The sequence below is a fragment of the Pogonomyrmex barbatus genome, unplaced genomic scaffold (genome assembly GCF_055798465.1).
Source record: "Pogonomyrmex barbatus isolate J1 unplaced genomic scaffold, ASM5579846v1 scaffold3, whole genome shotgun sequence".
Classification (NCBI taxonomy): Eukaryota; Metazoa; Arthropoda; class Insecta; order Hymenoptera; family Formicidae; genus Pogonomyrmex; species Pogonomyrmex barbatus.
In genome coordinates, this window is record NW_028297127.1 from 7,272,495 (window position 1) to 7,297,197 (window position 24,703).

General features: G+C 32.5%; 1 protein-coding gene across 11 annotated transcripts in view; it reads left to right on the forward strand.

Moving 5' to 3' along the window:
* The window catches only part of nAChRalpha4 (nicotinic acetylcholine receptor alpha4), a 186,700-nt gene that overhangs the window by 55,896 nt on the left and 106,101 nt on the right, over positions 1 to 24,703 (forward strand). For 8 of the 11 annotated variants that reach the window (XM_011641987.3, XM_089079971.1, XM_011641988.3 and 5 more), the window contains one exon: positions 11,980 to 12,089. The exons of 1 other annotated variant lie outside the window; for it this stretch is intronic. In XM_011641987.3, coding sequence (XP_011640289.2) covers positions 11,980 to 12,089 — 110 coding nt within the window. Of the gene's footprint in view, positions 1 to 11,967; positions 12,090 to 24,703 lie in introns of all 11 variants that reach the window. 2 more of the 11 variants (XM_089079974.1, XM_089079975.1) reach the window with 1 other exon arrangement.

Below are 24,703 nucleotides of genomic sequence, written 5' to 3' on the forward strand. Positions count from 1 at the left end.
TCCATCATAAACTATTAAAAAGTTCTAATATAAATAATTAAAACGATTAATGATTCGATAGTAAAAACCTTATAAAATAGAGGTCCATTATCGAATCATTACCGAGCGCTTTGCATATTTATTGGTACTTTTAATACTTTATTATGCAATGAAATAGTAATTAATATATATATATAAGTCACTTGAAAAGTATAGAAAATTTAAACTCCGGTATAAATGAAAAATACCAATATACACATATGGTTGAGATCAACACTTATGATTGAAAGATTGAGAAAGATTCAGAAAAATTTTAACTATATACATTTTAATTATATAGAATTTGTGTATAATATTAGTACAAATTTTTTTGATATTTCTGTACTGAAATTACTTCTCAAATTTTTGCCGGATAATTTAGTAAACAGTTTCAACTTCCCTCAAACAGACCGTTAACATCCTGACAGCGTTACGTGTGCGCCTCCTCAATTATAACAAAATTCACTCACGCAGAATGCTCTTCGGAACAAAACGCGGTTTTGCTGTTGCATCATGCTGTTGTAGTTCCATAGTCAAAGCCGATAAAATCGGAATATACACATATGTCGGTCCGTCGAACGTTATTCGTCGTAGTACGAAAACGATTCATACGCGTACCGTACGGTCCGCGGATCGGGGATGCAACCCGTTTGCAGCACGAGTTACATTTCTGTCTAAACGCGTGTTGTACGTGTACATGGCAAAGCATTCCCGGCGCGTCTCGTAGAGCGACGTGCCATTCTTCAACGTCGAAACCACCCTCTACCCTCACAGAGCGACTGGTCGCCAGCAACCTCGCCTACCGTTAGTATCGGCTCACATCCTTGTCACTCCCCCTCGTTCAGGATCGTCCACACCAAGCCTCTCGTTATGTTACCTTTCGTTTTCAATTCCTCAGATACCCACCGAAATCTTTATCACACGAAGTATAATACATGAAAAGCGCAACCTCTTTGTACAAGATTAAAATAATAATTAAGAAATTAATACTGTTATTTAAAATGGAATGAAATTTTGATCAGCGGTTACCAAAAAATTACAAAATTACTATTAATATTGTCAATATTACGGTTGAATATTTAAGCATAATTGAAAATTTATTAGAGCAATGCATGATTAAAAATGATTAAAAAATTAATCAAAGAATATTTTTTATTTTGTCCGATGGAAAATATGTTTAAAATACATTATTTTAAAGAGAATTTTAATATTAAATGATATTAAAGCATAAAAAATATTCTCTTAATTTCAATACAGAAATTTCAGAATACAGATAAGATTTTAAAATTCAAAAATTTCAAAATCATACTAATTTCTAATAATTAGAGTCGTCCCTGGTCTCGTGATGTTCTGATGTAGACATATAACCATGTAACTGATTCGCTCTCGGTGCTACACACTACAAACAGATAACGGAATCTGGGTTTCCGATGTTTTTCATGTAACACAAAAACTTTTTTCTTTTTAATATATCAGAATCGTAAATTTTTCCTTTAATGCTATGTAATCCAATTTTATTATTTTCTGAATTTTATTCTCTAAAAATTAATTTGCTTTTTAGAAGATGTAAAGATAGGAAAAAGATGGTAAGATTTTACATTAAAAATGTTGTTATTGCACATGTTTATAAGATATTTCGTTTATTTCATCTCTCTGTTCAAAAATGAACAAATATTGATTATAGTTAGCTAAAAGTGTCTGCAAGCAGAATTGTTTTTTGTAATTTAAATTATAATTTTTAGATACACTCTTCAGACCTTACGCAAATGACAATATTATTGCGAAAGTTTTTTTCACTTTTTGTTACAACGATTTGCAGAGGCTTGCAGTAAAAAGTTTATTTTCTTCTCTATCCCGCCTACCATTTTTCTCTTACATCTGTTTCATCATCTATCATATGCGCGAAGATAAAGTTTCGTATATGACAGATTTATCGACAAGAAAACTTTGCAAAGTTTACAAATAAAAAAAATTTAATTAGGCTAAAAGATTTTGGAAAACAAAAATATAAAACGGGAACGAATTTCTAAATGTGTACATCGAGAAAACAGTTTTACTGGCAACTTTATAAATTTGGCCAATTACAATTCTGAAAATAATTTTTATTGAACCATCAACATATTACATAGAATGCTTAAATATGATAATAAAAATTTTTTGTTTTCCAGCAATCAATTTGAACGTCGTACATAATAATTTTGAAAGCTCGACAAAACTATTTTTAGATTTGTATTTGGTCAAATTTTTAGATTTTTATATTTATCAGCAAAACTGTCCTTTCTGATATCATTTATGAGAAAAATGATAATTTTTACTTATTACTACTTCACTATACTTTGAGTATTTTCTTCGCGATTCTTATACTTCAGTGAAGTAGCAATAATGAAACGTGAGATATTGATACTGTGCTGTGAGATGTCGAAATATCGAGAGACTGGTCATGTAACATTTCTCGATATGAATCGCAAAGTTTCTTACGTAATACGGAAACGCGTGGCGGTACCTGCGCGATTTACTTCGACGAAATAGCGAAATATCTGAGGGAGCTTTCCTCGTACATCTGAGTTGCTAGTTTAATTTCGCCGTAAAATCGACCTCATACATATCGACGAATCCGCAAGCGAAATTACTTTTTGCCCGAGCACGAAAACGAATTAAACTAGCGAGGTATACGTCGCCAGCTGATCTGTGAACTTGCTTAATTGTATAGGCCGTGGGATTGCGATTTGAAAAAAAAAAAGAAAGGGAATATAATTGTAAAAACGGTTGACACGAAATATATCTCGATACTCTTTTAATGGAGCAACAACGCAGGGAAGCTTTAAACGATTAATAGGTCTTAATGGAAGTATAGACTCATTGATAAATTGTGCACGAGCGTCGATCTTGACGTGCGGAAATTGCATTGTATCTTTAAGATACAATATTTTTGTGTTCTCAACGTTCTCGTGAATAATTAAGCAATGTGAAATTGATTAATGACCTATCGGAATTCAGATAAAATTGAAGATCTTTAAATCTATCTTGTTTATACATAAACTTGGCAAACATTAGTCTATCTCTTGATATTTCAGGAAATAGATCAATTGATAATTTAGCGATCAAACGAGTCCGCCAGGGGGCGGATGAAGTTCAATCGTAATTATACAACGCGTTTCGTTCGAAGATAATTACCTGCAGTACCGTCGATTGTGCTGAAGCTCACAACGTTTAAAGTGATAATTTTTATTATTTTCGACGGTACTACAGATAATCATCTTCGAACGAAACGAAAATATAATTAAAGTGATTTTTAAATGCACATGTGCTTATAAAAGAGAAAGATGTTATTACTTAATAAATTTTTTTCTTCTTTCTTTCATCATGTTTTCAATCATGTTCCAATAATAACGCTCGCTTGTCTTCAGGCTGTCATTTTATTAGTTCCCCCCCTCTCTCTCTCTCTCTCTCTCTCTCTCTCTCTCTCTCTCTCTCAGTATTTCATGAATTTGAGCTTTATGAAAAGAAAATGATATTCGGTCTTCTTTTACTAGATTTTCCGTCGACAGGTAGTGAAACCGATATCTCGAATGAGAGCGAGGGCTTATCCGTAACAGAATCGCGTTCTTTTGAGCGGCTCAGCCGGGTGACAGTCAATACGTCAAAAATAAATTGATCGCGACGGCACTAACGTTGGCAATCCTGTTATCTGCAAACACCTTGTTCGCTCCCTTTCCTTCCGCTTTTTTTTTGACGCATATCGCACGCTTATCAAATACAATTTATAATCTGTTTTTATTTATTTTTTAGCTCGTCCTAGTTAATTTTCATATTTTATGTTCTGAAACTTATGTCTGAAACTTTATATTGCATTTATTAATATTGCTCAATACGCATGTTTTTAGCAGATTAAATTTTTCTGTTAAGAAATTTATCTTTCCGCTTGTAACAATTCACTTACTTTATTAAAAGGGAAATCGATGAATTACAATCGTGAAGTCTCTTTGTAAATGCGAGTGAACTGGACGGCATACTTTTGATTGCACATTCATTTTTTTCTTTGCCAACGACACGATTTTCCGTTTTCAATAATTCTTTCTTATTTTATAACAAGGAATTAATTAATACGCTTTGCATTTCTTTCTCTTCTTTATTTCTGGGCTCTTTGTTCTATTTACGTTCCACAATCTTCTTTCTGCCTCATTTTTAATATCCTCTAATCACGTATTGTCCGTTATTTATTTTTTTTTTTGCCTTTTGTTTTACATTCGATTTAAATTTTTCTCTCCGCTATTTTTTAGCTTCGTGCTCCTTTATTATTTCGCTTCCCCGCCCATTATATCTCTCTTTATTATCGCCTCGATTTCCCTTCTTCCTTTCTTTATCCATCGCTCGCAATTCCCGCCCTCTTTCACTCCGTGTCTCTTTTTCCGCTCCATTATTTTCTTCTCGCTCCCATCACTGTCTCTACCTTCGCTTTTTCTCATTTTTTGCACTTTGAGGTCGCTCGCCAGTCTGGCTTTCGATTCTCCGTGTCGATAGCGAGTAACAAAGTTAGCATGCCGACAACGCATACTACGCTCCAGGTGACTGATAATCTTTTATCCTTTCCGTTATCCAACCCACCCAGTCGTTATAATGGTATAAATAAATCGGGTTCCCGAATGAACAGCAAAGACTTGCTTTTCGACATTCTGTTACAGCACAAAGCTCAGCGTTCATCGGAAATGTACGCTGTCTACAATGCACACCGCGATATACACACCGACCGCTTACAATAAATCAGATTTTTCAGGTGGTTACAAGATTTCCGCGACGTGCCAAGTAAATTTTCTCGCAACGTTTTGAGTAAACGTGTCTTGCAAATCTTTTCTCGACGCGCGCGATCATTCTCTGTTTTACAACGCAATTTATTCCGCTTGCTATCACAAACTTTAAATTTTTTTTCTTGGAAAAAAATATTCCACGAGAAAGAAGAATACGTTTTCTATTTTGATTTAGATAGATCAAATGAAGTATCAAATGTGTGTATGCATATGATTATATGCATGCTATTTTGGTAATAGTATCATTTACGCTCATAAACGTTTGCGATTTTCGATGCACAATCTCGATAATGCCGAAAAGAAAATATCAAAGATAGCGTCAGCATTTTCGCTTTGCATTTTCCTAGCAAAAGCGACGTCTTCGTCATGTTTGCGGACGAGAGCTTCCTACCCGGTCGTCATATCAACGTGCACCGTGAACCGAAAACGGTTATCGCCACCTTCTGTGAAGTTGACTTTTACGACGACACATTGGCTTCCGTGCGAAACATCGACTTTTAGCACATCGTCGGCCGACGTATTAAATAAAGTAAGACTCGTCGTCGAACCGCAGGGGAGAACTAGACCAGTTAGCCGCACAAAAGCTTACTCTCTGCTTAAACTTTGTATAGTTATTATAGATTCCTTCGGGATACGTAAATATAACTTTTTCCTCCTTTTGTCTCTTGTGATACTAGTTAGAGAGTTGAAAACTTTCGAAAAGTGAGGAACTTCCAGCAAGATCGATGGATCGTCTCGCCAATGATTTTTTATTTTTACTTAGCCACAACTGATTTTCGCGAAAACATCACGAATTATGAGCAGCGTGCCAATTTGCCCGATTTTTTTCTTTCCGTTTCCTATCTTAATCGCTGAGAACGTCGTTGCTTATCAGAATTGCTTTTTACAACTTTTCCAAAGTAAACTTCGCAATCTCGCTGACTTACGCTCCTCTCTCGAGAACGCCGATTCAATTCGTAGACGTTAATTACCGCGTCGTCGTTCGAAATTCTCGACGGAGCTTCTTCAAAACGAGAGATTGGTTTCGCGTAACTTTTCAGGCGGATGCACTTTTCCACCCCATCGGGACCGGGGGGGAGGGGGGTGAGGAAGGAGAGAAAGCTGCATCGTCGCAGAGGGAGAAGCTGCATCGAGAGAGGGGCTATCGACTCCGCTCCCGAAAACAACTCCGACATTCTACTCTCTCCTGTCTCCCCTCTCTCACCTCTCAGGACGAAGCACACCGAAAAACACATAAATCTAAACTTCATTTACGTTCGCCGATGCCGACACAAAAATGCAACTCGCGCATAAACATTCGTTCGTACAAGCGCTCGAATTTATTTTTTCCGATTTCACCGATGCATAATCGCCAGCTGAAACAATTCTCGAACAACTTTTTTCCTGAGATTTTAAACGAAGACGCAGCAAACGAAGCCAGATCAAGTCCATGTTAAAATATTTTTATATTAACATCTAATAAAGGATAAATTCTTTGCATAATTAACAAGACATTAAAATTTCTTTCTTTGGATATTCAGATATTTAGATCTGAATTTTTTAATACATTTAAAGTTTCATATTGCATGAAATTTGATTTGAGTCTGATTGAGAATTTAGAGAGATTAGTTTCATCATTTGTTCATTAACCTTGATGGCGATTAATCAAAAATTTAAACTACGTTCAATCTTGATTAAACTTGAAGATCTAACTAATCGTATCAGAATCGATACGTTTTTGCGTTTTAACCTTCTATCCAATAGATTAAAGTTGACATAGACAATTATTTTAATTAGTAACATCCGCTGTACTCGCCAGTCTCTCCCGATTCGCGAACGAATCCCTTAAAAACGTCGAACTCTCTCAGACCTCTCAATACTCTGATTGAATCCCGTCTGGAAGAAATTCCCCGTTGAGTCTTGCACCATCTGCAGACTCTCATCGCGATAATTGGTCGCTAATTAACGACCGCGGGGCAATCGAATTTTCACAAAGTTTCATCTCTCACGAGAGGAGATCCTCTCGAGCTCTCTTCTCGAGCGAAATGATTCCCATCGTGTTCGGCAAGGAAACCGAATCATATTTCAATTGAATTTATCAGATACAGAATATTTGTGTCTACGTTACAAAAAAAAGCAAAGTGTTTGTTTCGCACATATAAATCGTAATAAAGTGTTATAAAATAAAAATTTTTAAATTTGCTTAATGTTGTGTGTAATGTTTATTGATTTTGAAGTACTTGTTTAAATGTACACAAATCATAAGTCAGTGATTTTAAAAATTTATCTCTAAAAAAATAATATGATGTATGAAGTAATAACAATTTAACTATGTTTTAGGATGTAACACAGTTTAGGTGTTACACGGATATTTCCATCGCGTTGTTCACGCGCATTTCCCGACTGCATGACATAGCGATCCTGGCCGCTGGAATTTTAGGAAGCACATTTAGCTTCGGACGCGTCCGATGCAGCAACCGAGTTTCACCCATTTTCCCACGCGCAAAAATGCTAATATTTATACGTACGATTGCCATAAAACTAAACGTGCTTTTCGGCATGACTCTGTCCAGATGCGTAATTTACGACCAGTTCGTGGCAACAGCGACATAAATGGTGAAATGTGCAAGGATTTGGTTTAAGCGTTAATACGTGATGTACGATGTCTACGTACTATCACAGTTTTTCCAACTAAAAGTTACTCGATTAACTTGAACGAAGAATTTTGCAAGTAAAATTTTAAAAACCGAATTAAAATAAAATTTTTAGTAATTCATTTAATGCTCTTAATTTTTAACATTTATTATATTTTATGTATATTAAAATGAATATAGTAAGAAAATAGAACAATGTATCTTATAATAGTATTTTTTAATTTGTCTATAGTTATAAGAAGTATTTTCCTAATTGAAACTTGGAAACATATTTTATTTTAGAGTTAGATTGAGATATAAGAATTCTGTAAATAAGTTCTTAATTAATTTATTAATTCTGTCATTCAAAATAGTATAAAAATGGTTTGCCACACATAATATTTATAAATATTACTTACATTATGAATTTTATATTACATTATAAATTTTAATTTTCTTGCTTTTTTTCTTAAAAATTTTTTTTTCAGCTTTATATTTTCAGGTTTCCTATTTTTCTTTCCTTTTTTTTCCGTATCTCTTTTTTTATTAATTTTTTATTTTTTCTTTCTATATCCTTTTTTCTTATTTCTTTTTTTTTCTTTATTCTCAATTTAAAGGATTTCATAAAAAGTTTTATTTTGATTGCAATGTATGAATTTACAAAAGCGTAAAGATCGCGCTTTGTTATCTTTTGAGATCAATGGGATTACTAAAAATCTGTATCCACCTTATTTCTCCAACTCTCTTGTGCTCTTTCGTTTCTCTCAATTTAAAGAAGTTCTCGAGCTTAAAGGAACGGAGTTATGTTTCAGGCTACTTAAACGATTAAAAAGAAATAGAACGCTATTTATATGACAATATTTTACGGTATCGTGCGCATACATACGTACTTCAATACTGCAAAAATTTCGAAACGGATCGCTTCTTCTTCTTCTTCTTCTTCTTCTTGTTATAGAGAAATATATTTCAAGATACCATACCGATGGATCCTTATTCTTTCGCCGTCCTCGTGTCCTCTTGACTTTTGAGCTATCCTCTCGAAGGCTACTCGTTTCCCTCGAGCGAAATCCATGAAGTCACGCAATCCCAATGCACAATTTTCTTCTTCGATATTTTCCGGCATACGGAGCACGTATGTTTCCTCCGGTTGCTCTTCTTGTAAGCGAAATATGTGCGCATATACTCGCAAATGTATGCCTATATATATATATGTACAAGCGTGTCCGGGCGCAATCGAGCGAGTGGAAACGCCAAGGAACGAAAGGACGAATGAGCGAGGGAAAATTGTAGACTCAATGGGGTTGATGACCCTTGCTCAGCAAAGCGACTGCCGTCAGCTCTTTCATGATCGGAATAGTTTTTGCCGACTGAATAATTTAGAAGCCTAGCTTGTTTTAAGGCCACTTTAGACGACGGAATTCCACTTATAATTTTATTATTTTCTATTTAAAAGACGCATTAATAATTGTTTTCTGTTCTTTGCTGTAACAGCGACGAGAAATGTTATCGCGAACGTCTCTCTCTCTTATTATTTAATTATTACAATGTGCGTAAACATACCGATCAATCGATCATGCTGGCATAATGCTTAACGGGTGTAACGCGATGCGTGCGAAATATGAATATTTACTTAACGAGGCCAGATGTTGGTCCATAAATCAACGTACTTCATAATCTATACGGACCCTCCAAATGCATAAACCGTATAACGAGGCGTTGCATCGTATGTATTAAATATATTAATGGCGGTATTAACACAGGGCGTGAAAATAATTTATGATACCGCAAATGTCAAACTCCGGAGCGCGCGCCAAATTTTTATCTGCGAAGACACATGACGTTAAAACACGACGATATAGACATAAATATGACGGACTGTTTATCAAAACTATTTTTAAAATACTATTTTTAAAATACACTTGGAAAAAAATATCAATCCTTTTTTATGAGTTATATTCCATTTCTCCGCTGTTTTAAAATTTTATTTCCTGCTATTAAGTTTCGAATTACCGCGAATATAAAAGGATATCGTTACTCTTATAAGGAAGTCGAGATGGTATCGAATAATAATAAAATTCCTTTTCCTTATAGCCTCACGTGACATATAAATATTTTCTTATTTCCTGGCAATATTAATTAATTAAATTTTTTAAATAAAAGTTTATGCGCAAAGATATTGTGCTTGTGGCGCTAAGTATTTTAAATCAATAAATTTCCGCATGATTTCGAAATTTGCGGCATCGATGACTGAGCACTGGGTCTATTGAAATAATTGAACCATAGGTGAGCTAATTACTAGCTATGGTGCTTGAATCGTGGTTTATATTAGTGTATGGTACAACAGTACGATGCCGCGAAGCTGAGGATGTATATATGCACGCATATCGGTGTGCACCATTGAGTATTTCGTGAATTTATGTGAATGTTTGACGTAATTAGGATGGCTGTCGTACGTATATATGTGCCTCAATATGTCGTGACTAATAGACATGTAAATAGCCGCAACCCTCAGCTATTTCCTGCAGCAATGCCTTGCGCGAAACAGATAAATTCTCTGTTATCATAATTCCTTCTCTCTGTTAAATATTATTACGATTCTGTAATACACTATAAATTATAACAAGATAGTTCATAAATTATACATAAATTATAGTTCCTTCTGATTCGATATAATTTATTATTATACTCGTATCTTTTATTTTTGCTTAGTTATCTATTCTTTTACTTCTATTGATTTTAATCTTTCTGATAAACTCCATGAATTAGAATTGAACAACACATAAATTAATAATAATTAGTACGTATCATGTCACGTATTTCAAATCATGATTGTATAATGAATAATTGCTAGCAATGAATAATAGGAGTAATCAAGGTTTGATTTATTAATTATTGTTTGATAAACATGATTATATATTTACATACTTAATAATTTAAACATGTTTACTTTAAACATATTTAATTAGAAAAATGATCAGTTACTGAACATTTTGATTAAATCTAATTTTCTTATTTAAGAATTACATTTGCGAAAAAAAATTATGATTTGTTAGCTGCAATGAATAATAAAATCATTTCTATTTGCATGCCAAAAATAATTACATAGTCAAATTGTACAAAATGATGATATGAAATTCACATATTAGTATTACTATACGTAAGAATTTGTAATAAATGATCGATCAAAGATAATAAGAAAAAAATAATAAGAAACAATAAAGAACGATAAGATTATTGAATTTTCACTTAACACCTTTGCGGGGCGAATCTTTTCTGGAACCATACGTTGTGTCCGATAGAACTGTTCGTATACGTGTCTATGGAGGAAAACATACGTGACTCGTGTACGAATTGTGTGATATTTTGTATGATATTCTCGTATCAAGAGAAAACTCGAAACACTTTAGATTGTCAAAAACATTCCGTTTTGTTATGTTAAAAATTTTTTATGTATTATCGTACTGAACTAAAATGACATGATTAAATATTTATTAGGTTAAGTAACAACATTTTTAACAAAGCTAATCAATAAGATTAGATTTTACTTTTTCTCTTAGAATTTTAAGTCAATCTGTATGTAACTATGTATTCATTGTTATAATTATAGAGATTGAAAAAAATTTGTAGCAAATTCTAACTGACAACGACAAAGACTATTGTCAAAAATATGGAAATATTACACTTATTGAAATCTTCACAGACGAACGAACGAAAAAACGCACAAAAGCAGCTTGCTCAAGTATTCACTACGATCGTACGGAATAAATTCTTTCTCGCTCGAATCACAGGCAAAGAAGGTTTTTCAGAGAAAATACCGACGGGAAATATTTGCAGGAAAAAGTGCGATGCGCTACTGTCTCTCGAGTTTTTAGTCCACGGCGGTAATCTTCGGGGAACGTGGCTTTTATTACTTTACAAAGCAACAGAAATCATTATCATAAGAAATTACATCTGAGGGCTTTAGGGTGACAAATAGTTAAAAGAATAGAATATAAATTGAGATTATCGAAATTACATTACGTTGAACATAAATATCTCAATTAAATGAAATGCTTCTAATTCTCAGCTGGTTTATTAAATACATGAGTTCCTCTTTCAATAATTTCTTAAATTATTTCTCGAATTACGCAAAATATAATAAAAATGTTGATAAATAGATAATCTTATATCAAAGATTTATTTATATTCGCCTTAATACTGAATATCATATTTTTTACTGCATAGCATTTTTTTCAAATTTTTATTCTTAATTTACTTTTTACAAAAGATATGTTAATTTTACACCCAGTTAAATTTAAATTATGATGAATATTGTGATGAATATTACATTTGTTTTCCGTTGAAATATTGACATAGTATTAGGGTCTTTATTTAACATATCTATATTAAATTTAATACAAATTTTTCGGCAGTGAATAAATTTCGCTGCTTTATTTCTTCAGAATATGCTGAATTATTAATTATATTATAAACTTAATGCGATCTAATAATACGCAGGGGCGTATCAATAATATGTATATATTTCTTGTATTGGCTGTTTCAAGTCATGGTACGACTACAAACTGCGGTGGGAGCCGAAGGAGTACGGTGGAGTTCACATGTTGCATGTGCCGTCCGATCACATATGGCGGCCCGACATAGTACTCTACAACAAGTGAGTTCATCAGTTGCGTCTTGTTTCGATTTTAATTATTATACACATTGATCTGGTATATACATATCATAGCGGCACAGCATGCTGCCGAGAGAGAAAGAGAGAGAGAGAGAGAGAGAGAGAGAGAGAGAGAGAGAGAGAGAGACACTGGGGGTCGAGCGAGCACGTTTAATACATGGTGGTTTTGCGTGTGATGCGCGATACAAATTGTAATTGGCATCGAAATATTGTGCGCACGTTTTTTTCATGGCACACAATATGACATCCGTGATATTGATCACACGGTGGTTGTAATTAAGTTTCGTACGGTACGTACTTTATTTCGTTTAAAATAAACCGAAATAAAAATTGTGATATTTCTGGCAATTTGTTACTGTTTAATCTGATTTACAGTTTAGATAAATTTTACAAATTGAAACAGCCGCGATTTATCATTCATAGTGGCTTTTAATTATTGGATTTAGATCAATCAAGTTTTTCTTTCTCCTAAATTGCAACGGAACTCGAAAATCAATTTTTAAATACACACACACACACACACACACACACACACACACACACACACACACACACACACACACACACACACACACACACACACACACACACACACACACACACACACACACACACACACACACATATATATTTATTTTCAAATTTTAACATAATTTCGTACTAATAATTAATTGATTTGATTAATTAAAATTTTTCACATAATCAATAATATATATGCGTACCGATATGTAACTATTTGCGATGAATAATGAAGCTAAACGAAAAACGAGTGTCCACTCGACCTCGACAAGAGAGGTACTATTGTCGTGCATATTGCATTTCAAAGTAGGACGGTATATTCGATGCGGGCGATATATATCTCTCGCTGCAGCATCGTTCCAAAAGTTACGAAAATATGCGAAGCAGTTTGATCAGCGATTTTAAGGAAGCTCGTGAATCTTAAAAAAACATTTTTAAACTTTCAATCAGATAATTAGTGCGAAAACGTTCTACGTGCGCGTTTACTCTCTGTAGTCCCGTATATCGTGTAAAAAGATTGACACTTTAGAAAAAGATCAATTATGTTAAAATATATATTATTAATATATATATATATATATATATATATATATATATATATATATATATATAGAACATCCGTGTACGGAACGAAATATTCATGTAATTTTACAATTCTATGAAAATATAATTAAATAAAAATTATTTGACAAAAAATATATACTTGAAAAATTTGTACAAGCAACTTTTAAATATACACGTACGATATACAAGAAACATTTATATGCTAGAATCGTTTTTCGTTAGATCCGTTTTTGGATACTTGTCATATAAATCAAATGCTAAAATTGCACGTTATAGTATACGAAGTTCCTTTAGTAAACCTGTGCCCTATGAATCATAAACGCAAAAATATTTCGGTGATATCATAAATATCTTTATACGTGCAATAAATGCGAAGGCGAAAAATGAAAATTTATGATGATATAATAATTCGATGAAATATATCAAAAAATTTCTATCTCGAAGATTTCAACGATTCGCGTGCTTCCTCGATCCTTTGCCGAGTACTGAGTGGCCGTTGAATAAAACATGTGCCGAACGTTCTGCTGGTACGAGCAATAACATTATTTATCGCACGCGATAAATCGTCCCAAGAGAATTTTTATCACGATAATTGAGACACTTCCGGTGCTTTCACAAATAGAACGTTCGGCACGCTGGATTGGGCCTGTAACTACGAAGAGTTAAAGCCGCGAAATTGCGCATCCTCGCTTGTAATTACATACTCGGCCCTCAACATTCTCCACCGACATTGTCGCACATATTTGCGTAACTTTTGTCGCCGCTCTTGTCGCCTAACGAACGAGAGCTAACTTCACGCGAGCTTTTTCGCCAAATTGCCACGGAATTTGTAATTGGACGTACATTATTTCGCAATTAACACTTTGAATCGTTTTCTGCCACGCGGTAAAGAACTTAGAGGAAACGACTTGATTGTGAATGTTGACGTTTGAACGTTTCGTACGTTAGAAGTTTACGTGATATTGATATTACAAATGAATCAAGATATATTTATTTGCAATTTGTGTTATAATTTTAGTACTAATTTATATTATTACACAATGCTCCCGCGATTACACGTCATCAATTAAGATGTCGCAAAATTACGTTGTTTGATTACAAATTCCGTGTTGGCTCACGCTCGTGTCAGGCATGCGAGCGATGCCTGTAGTCATCCTATAGATTATTATTCATATCGCATGAAACATGGGCGCTGCGGCGAAACGTTTGCGCGACCGGGCCCCGAGATACAAACGGGGCATTATGATCGCAGAAAATCAGAAGAGGAATGGCTATGGGTTGAATTGCCTCGATTCTTTCGTCAATGACGATTTACAATCTTACACATGTATCTATTTGAAAAAACGATCAAGAAAGTGCAATCCTTTTGAGAAGAAATTTTTTCATTATTTTCTCGATTTGAAAGGAAATTGTTAAAGAAAAATTTTCACTTGCTTATCGAAGCAAAAATAACACTCGGATGATAATTCGAATTTTACGAACATTATGTTAATTTATTTAATATATAAATACATTTGTCATCGTTATTATATTATTATTAACATTGCGGATATGTGTGACATTACTATTTTCAATTACATCTTGTTTGATCGCGTGTATTTAATGTGACAAGATCTTATAAAATTTAAAAATGAAGGCGAAATTTTCTTATTGCTTTCTACTCTACTTATAATACATATTTTTAATTTTTGCTATACGTTCTATATTTTCTTCTGATTCATCTCTTTCTTTTACACAATCTAGTGAAATATTGTGAGAATACCGGCTCGGCAATAATAATCAGTAAACTATAAAGCTGTCGGTATCTATTATAATAAAATTTTATTAGAACTTAAACAATTGTATATATTCTTCTGATTAACTTGGTAGTTCGCATTAAAAAAGATTGAAATCGACAGGCTCTAATTTCGATCAATACAGGACGACAGTGATCACAAATCTTCTCTAACACTAATTGAAAGTTTGATTGCTCCAATGAAATATTCGGAGAGATTTAGCAATAAAAAGCCGCTAGCAATTGATATTAAACTCAATATTCTACGAGTATTTCTATTTTTGAAACAGATAATGGCCTCCACGCTTTTCCATTCTATTATATGGCGAAAAAAGATTGCAAGGGAAGGATTTTACCGATCAAATAATTTACTCGGCATTTCACATCGATTTTAGAACATTAATAATTCGCGTAAAAGCCCGCTCTTTTCTGTATTCGAAGCGAATGCAGCATCGCTGATATCAAATCTACATATCGTATACATATAGACTGTGAATATTAAGCATCATGGAAGCGGAAAGTTGTCCCTACTCGGAATATTCCAAATGTCACGACGTTAAAATGCACATCTGTTTCCGATATACAGATATCTTTAAAAGAAACAAATCACTTATTGCGATATTAAGTGAATCGTTAAAGTGGTCTTGTTTCTTTGAAAAATAGCAGTCAAAGTTTAGATAACAATGCATTTTATGGCTTTTAAAGCTATCTGATATACGTACTTTTAAATATTTCTTATGATTGATATTAAAACTAATTAAAATTCTAATAATAATCTAGTAGCAGAAACAATCTTATTGTTCCCCATAAAGACTTCCCGTTTCCTTTTTTATTTGTATAAAAATATTTGTGTCATTAATGAATGGAAAGAAAATATTTAGAAAAATATTTTTTCTTTTCTCAGTAATAACATAGTCGTTTATAGCATAACATTCTTCGATCACTAATAATAATTGAAAGGCATTTCTTCTTGAATATCATTATTTCGCTGATTATTTTTTTTTACTCGCTAAAGTGACGTCTTCGAAATTCTTTATTAAAAATGATAATAAACACTGTTTTATACACTGACAAAAACATGCTATTGAATCAACAGCATAGTTTAATTGGAAATAATTTTGTTAATTCAATGACATTATTAATGAAACAGTATATCATGCTCTTGTTTTAATAATCAAGATCGTTAGTTCATTAATAATGTCATTGAATTAACAAAATTATTTCCAATTAGACTAATGTTGTTGATTCAACAACATTTTTTCTCAATGTATTATCACTACAAATTTTGCACTCGATATAATTCTTTAACGATACTTATTCAATACAAATATTATATGAATTATATGAATATATTTAGGTAAAATAAAATAAATTGGCCAAGTTATAATAAAAAGTGAAAGAAATATTTTCTTAATATAATTATGACAAATAATGATAATTTTTATATATTGTAAGTACTTTTTTGCATCAATACATAAATAATTGTTTAAAATAGATGTGTACATATGTGTGAAAATTGTTAATGATTCTCAAACAAAGAATGGCTTTCCTTTGTACATAAGTCAATTTACACGCACGTCTTGTTGCTCGAAAAAAAATATATTTCATGGTCCATAAGCCATTCCCATGTCGCAGCAACCGCTCAACTCCGCAGTCGCGATTTATCGGAGGCGCCGTCAGAAAGCGAGTTCCGGATAGATATCGGCTTAAAAAATGGACGAGAACGTAGCGCGTTCTTTCAGAAACGACATACCTTTCTACATGGATTCTTTCTAAGCTATAGTTTACGAGTGATCTGGATAAGGTATCAGCGCATACATACATACACATTCTGGCGGGAGAGATTGAAATTTTCGCACGGTGAAATTTAAGCGATGAAGCCCGACTATCTCCCGTGTCCACGTTCTCGGAGAGAAACGTTCTCAAAAATTGAAACGCGGAGATACCGGCCGATACTGACGACTTGATATAAACTTGACATAAAAGAAGAGTCATAAGTGTTTGTGTGTCTTTCAAAAATCATTTTTCGTTGAAAAACTCTTTGTACGCGCGCGAAAGTCAATAGCATTGTAAAGTCTTGCAGGTGCTAGTTACGAGAACGTTTATGAGCCATAAAATGTACGAAATTTATTCCTTCCGTTTTTATCGGCGGAATGAGAAATTGTTTAAGCTATTTTTCAAAAACTTCAATTTAACAAAACTTTTTTTACGCTTTCTTTATGCAAACCATTAATGAGAATAAAAATAAATGAGAAGGTTTTATCACGTATTTAAGTGCCTGCAGAGGTGTACGGCTGCATTTATTGAATGGTTAATTTAATTTATTCGCCATTTGATTTTTGTGAGGCTCGGTTCCTCGTGAAAGCTATGTTAAATCTCATCGCGAAATAAAGTTGAGTTTCGCACATATTTGCATTCGTTGTGAGTTGCCCGCTCTAAAGGTTTCCATTCACCGTGTCCAAATATTCTCCATTGGGCGTACCGTAAACTCTGCCAACAAAGAGCTGGCCGAAATGCGATATCGCGAATCTTCGTGAAAGCATTACTGTGGGTGTTACGATCATATCTTCTCCACCGAATTTATACATTATATCACACCTACACAGAAAACATAATTTTAATTTTATTATGATATAATCTCAGTGCCATTTGTATATTTTAACAGAGGAGAATTTGATGATATTTAAATACTGAAATTATTTATTAGATTTATTACGTTTGAAAAAATTAATGTTTTAAAAAAGAAATGTAATAGTTTTTAACAAAAGATTCGATCCTGAACTGAAATGACAAGACACTGGTAAATAAAACCTGAGAAATAAAAATAAGATTAAGTGTGTCGTGGCAATAACTGAGATAAATGATGCTTCTCTTGCAACGGGCGTAATATTTTCCCAGCTATTAAATCCATTTTTCTATCTTTGGATACTCAGTCTCGCCTCGATTTTTCTGTTTTTATTTGACTTTTTGCAAAAGTCAAAGATATACGAATTTTATATACATAAACTATCCGTTTCTGATATTTCAATTTAAGATATCGCAATATCGTAACGAGGCACTATGCGATCAGTCTCACGGGACCATAAAATCGATATGGCGATTGTTTACTCGATTTTAACGCGAAAAGTTATGAACGGTGTTCCCACGTTCCCAGCGTCGAAAGTACGGAACACCATTCTGTTACGTTAATAAAACTTTACGCTGGAGACATAATTTCGGGCGAAGCGATAAAAGCGGCACGTTATTTCACGGCGATCGAAACATGAATGCATATGCGCGCTCGTATTCAAGGGATGAATTTAGGGACAAAGTTGCCATCGATAATCGATAGTTAATTGGAAAGGTTGGAGAATGCATACATAGAAATTATAGTCGCTGCGTACATCGTCTGGAAACATTAATGAAATATCGATCATTCCGCTACATTCGCATACACAATACAATCAGACTTAGTTCATATAAGAAATTGTTTGCGTCCAACAATTTCGCAGGGACAAATAGAAAAACAGATGTCCTCAATTTCAATCATTTCAATCGCGAAATTGGATTGGTTATTTGAAAGATTTTTAAATTATTTATGATATGATTGAAGTCTCTCTGTGAATTAAATTCATCAAAATAAAAGAACTTACTTACGTTACTTACATTTTACATGTTTTATTTCCACATGTGTGAGTTTCTAATCGATATTCATATAATATTTTATTATCAATGATTTTTCCGTAACGATATTATTTCTTCTAAAGCGGGCATCCGTTTTCAATTATAATGCGTTAACTGGCGTGAACTCGATCATGAAGTTGCTGAGTTATTACGCGTGTCGGGTTAACGGATCACGGCTATATAATGAAGCAGCGATAAACAACGATTAACATGCTTTACATGAAAGCGGTGAGTTTACGTCTCGTGAATTCCCGCGTTCCCGCCGGTGCCGTGCGGTACGATCGCACGTTTAACAGTCAGTGTAGCATTATTACATATTAGCAGATTTGTATTAAATCAAGCGCTGCATATATTGGATAAACGTCATGTTTACATCACCTCTTGTATTCTTGTATAACCGGCTCCAGAAGGGATGAGAGAGAGACGCGATCTATAAATTTATTCCCTCGTACACCGAGTCTGATCACATAGTGAAATATACATTGAGTGCTATGCTAAAGTTATTGTTTCATTTGCATTTCGCGTGATATTATCGTTGTTGGAAAACATACATACTTTGCGCAATAAATTTCAACCTGAATAATAATTCTTTTAAATACTTCCTCACGCTTCGACGTTGTTACGTTAAAATGTCATACTTGAGCAATAATTGAGCGAGTCATACGGTAGGAGGGTGGCCTCAACACAGGCATAAATTAGATGACACAGATCACCACCGTTGTCAGCGTGATCGTATAGCGGTTGCTGTGGGTTCGGGACAGCGTTATTATATTCCGAGATCTGTGTGAAAGGGGTTGAACTCGCCCCCAGTCGTAAACGTTCCGAGGATCCACGACAACGGGATTGACGGTACGTGCTGCCAGACGCACACGAAGCACGAAATGTGAGGTAACATACCTACGCACCCTCAACTGCATACGTAAGCATCATATTCATGAATCGTTCAACGGCGTTTGTACAGAGTGACAAGCTTAAAAACGCCATAACATTTATGTTGATTTTACCCTTAGTTTTTAATTCTCAATTTTTTGAAAGATATATTTTTGTAATAATAGTACACTGAGAAAGAAATGCTATTGCATCAACAGTATTAGTTTAATTAGAAATAATTTTGTTAGTTCAATGGCATTATTAATAAAACAAAAATCTTGATTATTAAAACAAACAAGAGCATGACATTTGTTTTATTAATAATGTCATTGAATTAACAAAATTATTTCCAATTAGACTTGTTGATTTAACAGCATTTTTTCTTAGTGTAGTATTAATTGCAATAATTTTGTAGTAAATTACATTTTTGTAAAAATTTATCAATGGTCATTATATTTGATTGGTTACAGGAATATATTAACGTTTATAACTGCATTAATTAAATCAGTTAAGGAGAAACTTATAATTTTATGTATAATATTCTATGTTGCGTCGCCAAATTGTTTAGAAATATCTTTTAAATAATTAATTAATATTTTTTTAAGGAAATCTCTTAAAAAGGACAAAGATAATTTTGTTTTAAATATCTGAGTAATTTTTAAATTATGTAAAAAGTAAATGTCTAACATTCTTTTCCAAAAACGAATCGAATACTTTTTAAAAATAGTTGAAAATATTTTAAGTTTATCACTTTGGCTGCGTTTTGATATTTACTGCCAGTATTGAAAATATGTGGTTCAGGTTACGTATATTATAAATTTTCGGTATTAGTATTGAATTTAGAAACGCTTTATCGAAACAAACGAGTGAAATTAAGATATTTGTTTTATAATAGAAATTGATTTTTAGTTGTACACGGAGAAATATTAATAAAATATTTAGAAACTCATTGTTAATTAAAACAGAAATAATCAAAGTATAACAACAACAAGTACAAGTACGATTGTGATATTAAAAAATGTCAATATGTAATATTCAAAATCTGGCTGTAATATTTTTGAAGCAAATTTCAAATTTGAAAATAAGTAAATAACAAAGTCAAGAAATTATAACAACATCTGGAGTTTAGTTTAATATTCGATAGAATAATAGATATAACAATAGTTCTTTTTTATTTGATATTGTAATAGTGAAGCGATAGTGAAAAAACATCGTGAACAATAGTGAACATCACGATAGTGAATTTTATCATCAAAAAATAACTCTTTTTTCATCATTTATGTTTCTCACTATTGTGAGAAACAATTCCATTTCTTTTTATATCGATCAATATTTGTTTATTAAACGCATACTATTTTTATCGGAAAATATTTTTATTAATTTTTATGTCGGCTCGCTGAGAGAGAAATGTCGAGATGCCGGGAAGTCTCGGAACAGTCGACTCGATCACGAGTCGAGAAATTCGAGCATGAAACGTCGATCGACCGCATTCCAAATACGCTTTTTATTCTGATTCGTATTGAATAAAGAATTCTTGTGCTACCGAAACGAGCATCACTATTGCTATATTATATCTATTTCTAAACTTTTTGAAAAGCACATGAAGTTTAGATAGATAATAATATTTGACAGAAAATGTTGTAGAATCTTACTTTAATTATTGAAGTTGAAACGATGCATTTGTTTAACATCTTCTTTATTTAATTATTTTATTTTATTTATCTTGCAATCCCTTTTATACTTTTCTCATATACTTGTCAATTGATCGATAAACGGAGCGGAGGAAGAAAGGAAACAAAGCTATTGTTTAATTAAGAGTCTCCGGCTTCGATGCTTTTTCCTTTCTCTTGAGGATAAGGGCGGTAAATTGGTTGACAGCAACACCAATTCCTTACAAAGTTTATATTATTTACAGAACTTTGGTGCCACGGAAATCCTGTGGATTTTTCGTAAGAGCTCTCTTGTACATTTAATATTAACTATATTCGTTATTATTAATTTAAGTTTGCTCAATTTTGAATGAAACAAATTGTGAGATTAGTTAGATAAAATATGGACCTGAAAATACAACAAAAGTATGATAAAAATAGAAACTATAATATCTTAAAGATTATTCTCTGCAAAGTTTTAATATATATAAATATATTTTATAAACTTCTGAATATTTTAGAATCAATTTGCGAAGATGCGATAATATTAATGCTTTAGTTAAACGATCAAGAAGAAATAATTTTTTATGAATTAAGCTTGGATTTGTGACATATTGATAAAAAATTAAGGAAATTAACATTTTATTCAATAAAATTTATTAAAGAAAAATTAATGTGAAATCTGATAAAGAAAATATATTATTAAATTACCTTGTAATTAAAAATAGAATCAAAAAAATAAAAGCTCCTGATATTTTTACATATTTTTTTTATAATTTTATAGTGCATTCAAGAAGAAAAATTGTTTAATGAAATTACTGTGTCTAATGAATGTCAATGTTATTTTGCTTGCTTTGAATCTTTGAATGATGGACACAGTAAATTTCAATCGTAACACATGGTCGCCCCAACTTTGAGAATAGCCAAAGAGTGCCTCCGTCGAGAGGTTTGATAGATGACGTTCTAATTAAACATATGATGCTCATGGTCTACATTACAAGTCAGACATAGTCAGTCCACGATTCTGTGCACTTCGAATAATAACATGTTGCATCGTTCAAACTTCTTGTACGCATTATCGAGATGAAAGTCATTTACAAGTTCCACGTTTATTTCCCATACTTAGTACTGTCGTTAAATCCATTTCTTGCAAGAAATGTAAAGCTTTATCTTAAAATTATTTTATTTCTTACTTTATTTTTATTTTTATCTTAAAAATTGCAAAAAGAATTTTTCTTAAAATTGGATATTCTATTTTTCTAAATTTCTATAAACATTGGTGGCTTGTTTTTATTAAGTAATGCAACTAAAACAATTAAAACTTAATAATAATAATATTCGATAAATAAAACGAAAGAATTTAAATTGATATCTTAAAATAACGAGAGACAGAGAGAGAGAGAGAGAGAGAGAGAGAGAGAGAGAGAGAGAGAGAGAGAGAGAGACTAACACATTAAAATTTGTATTATCAATTCAGTTGAAAGTTTTTCATTGAAGAGATGTTTTAGAAAAAAAATACAATTTTAAATTAAAACTTGAAATATATGTAAAAATGAAGTGGGAATGACATTTTTTTTATATAATAGCGTCTAATAGTGTCTATTTAAGAAATTAAGTAAGTATTATAATAGCCATAGGATCACGACCTGACTCTCGCTAACGACAACGGCAATCTTAAACTAGTCTATTAAGTTCTTAAGCGATCGATACCAACGCACACTTCTTCGAGAATTAATCTCGTCAGTCAACACGGTGGTAAATGGACTGAACGCATCATTACTCCAATAACATCATTTTCCACTTGCTATATTATCGGAATATTTTAATATTCATAAATATAATTTTAATAACACTTCATTTCTTTTAAATTAAAGTTCAATTATGATAATAGTAGAGATCTAAATTACGCAATTAAGCGCTTATTATTTGTATATTATTATTAAGTTCTCATTGGTAAAAGAAATGGTTTTACAAGAAAGAAAAAAATGACGTGAAAAGAATGAATCAATTAAACGTAGCTAATAATTTAATTTGATTCAATTTGATCGATTAAAATCATTTCTGTCTTCTATCCTTTCTTTCTCTTTCTTTCCCCTTTTACACAATTTATGCTGAATATAATTATTCGTGAAGTATCAGTTGCTCAATTAGAATAATTGCACAATATGAGTATTTTGGTTTAGAGAGGAACAATTCATTGTTTAATCTGATGTTTATTATAGAAACCTTCCGAGACGAATGGGTAAGCAGCACGCCTATTTGTTCCTCATAATAGTATTGCGGATGATTAAATACTTTGTACCATTTCCCGTGATACAGCGAGCGTAATTATCGCAAATGTACAATTCTCGTTTAACCGTACATTGAGTAATTTGGAATAAGCTATTTGATTTGATGGAAATAATGAAGAATTCATTGAACCAACATTTTTGATTCTCAAAATGCATATATTGATTAAGGCTTATCATAATATTAAATTTATGCTTGACTTTTTATTTTAATTAAATTAAACTCTCAAACATTTTTTACGAAATTTATAATTTTGAATAATAATTTTACATTTTTTTAATTTTTTATTAGGCAAAAAAAAACGATAAATAAATTATGCCTTTCTGTTATTTTTTAATGCATAATAATTGCATCATAACTTGAATAGAGTTGCATTATTGTAAATATTTTATACAAATTATTCGATCAATTAAAACTACAAATTTATTTGTATTTGTAATTGTGAGAACAAAAAAAATTGCTATTTTTGATCGAAAGGTGCACAAGTACATTATTGATATTTCGATAACCATTTCCATTATATCCAATGTAATATTTTCATGCGCATATCGTTTTACTTTAAAATATATATGGAACGTAATTAATATTTGACAAGATTTAACATTTCCCAAAACCTCATTGTGGAGTTTAATTTGGAAGAGTTTTTTAAATTCGTATATAGTTCAACACTGTTACTCGCTGTATCGCGATATAGATTCCTTTTAATTACAATGCAAATAGTTTCCACGTTGCAATCGGAACGATTGTGTTTCGTTGCATTAAATCGGAGCAGGTACGTTACGCGTATCTGTGGCATTAAGATAATCGTGTAAAAAGTAATTTTACTTTTCACTTTTAACGATATTATCCTATTAAGCGTGTAATTAAATTAGGATTTGCATTTGTTTCCGCACAATGAAGATAACCGAGCGGAAATATTTAAAGTTTACGTCGAGCTTGCTACGTTAAAGGAAAGACTGATTTAAAAAGAAGTTTTCTTCATGTCGAACATTGTACGTCAAATACATGAACCATTAATAAAGAGGAAAAATAATCGGAAACGTACGTCGCGTCGGTGCAAAATAGCTAAAGTAATCATAATCTTTTTATAATCGAAATGTTATTCTCCGCATTCTCCATAGATTACGCTATAAACTGAGTGTATATTCGTAATGGAAACCAATATTGCCCTATAGCAATAATGCTTCGTAGAGACTGGAGCTACACGATGCAATTATCGACCACTCGACGAACGTGTCAGGAACGTAATGAAGGGGATCAATGGATTT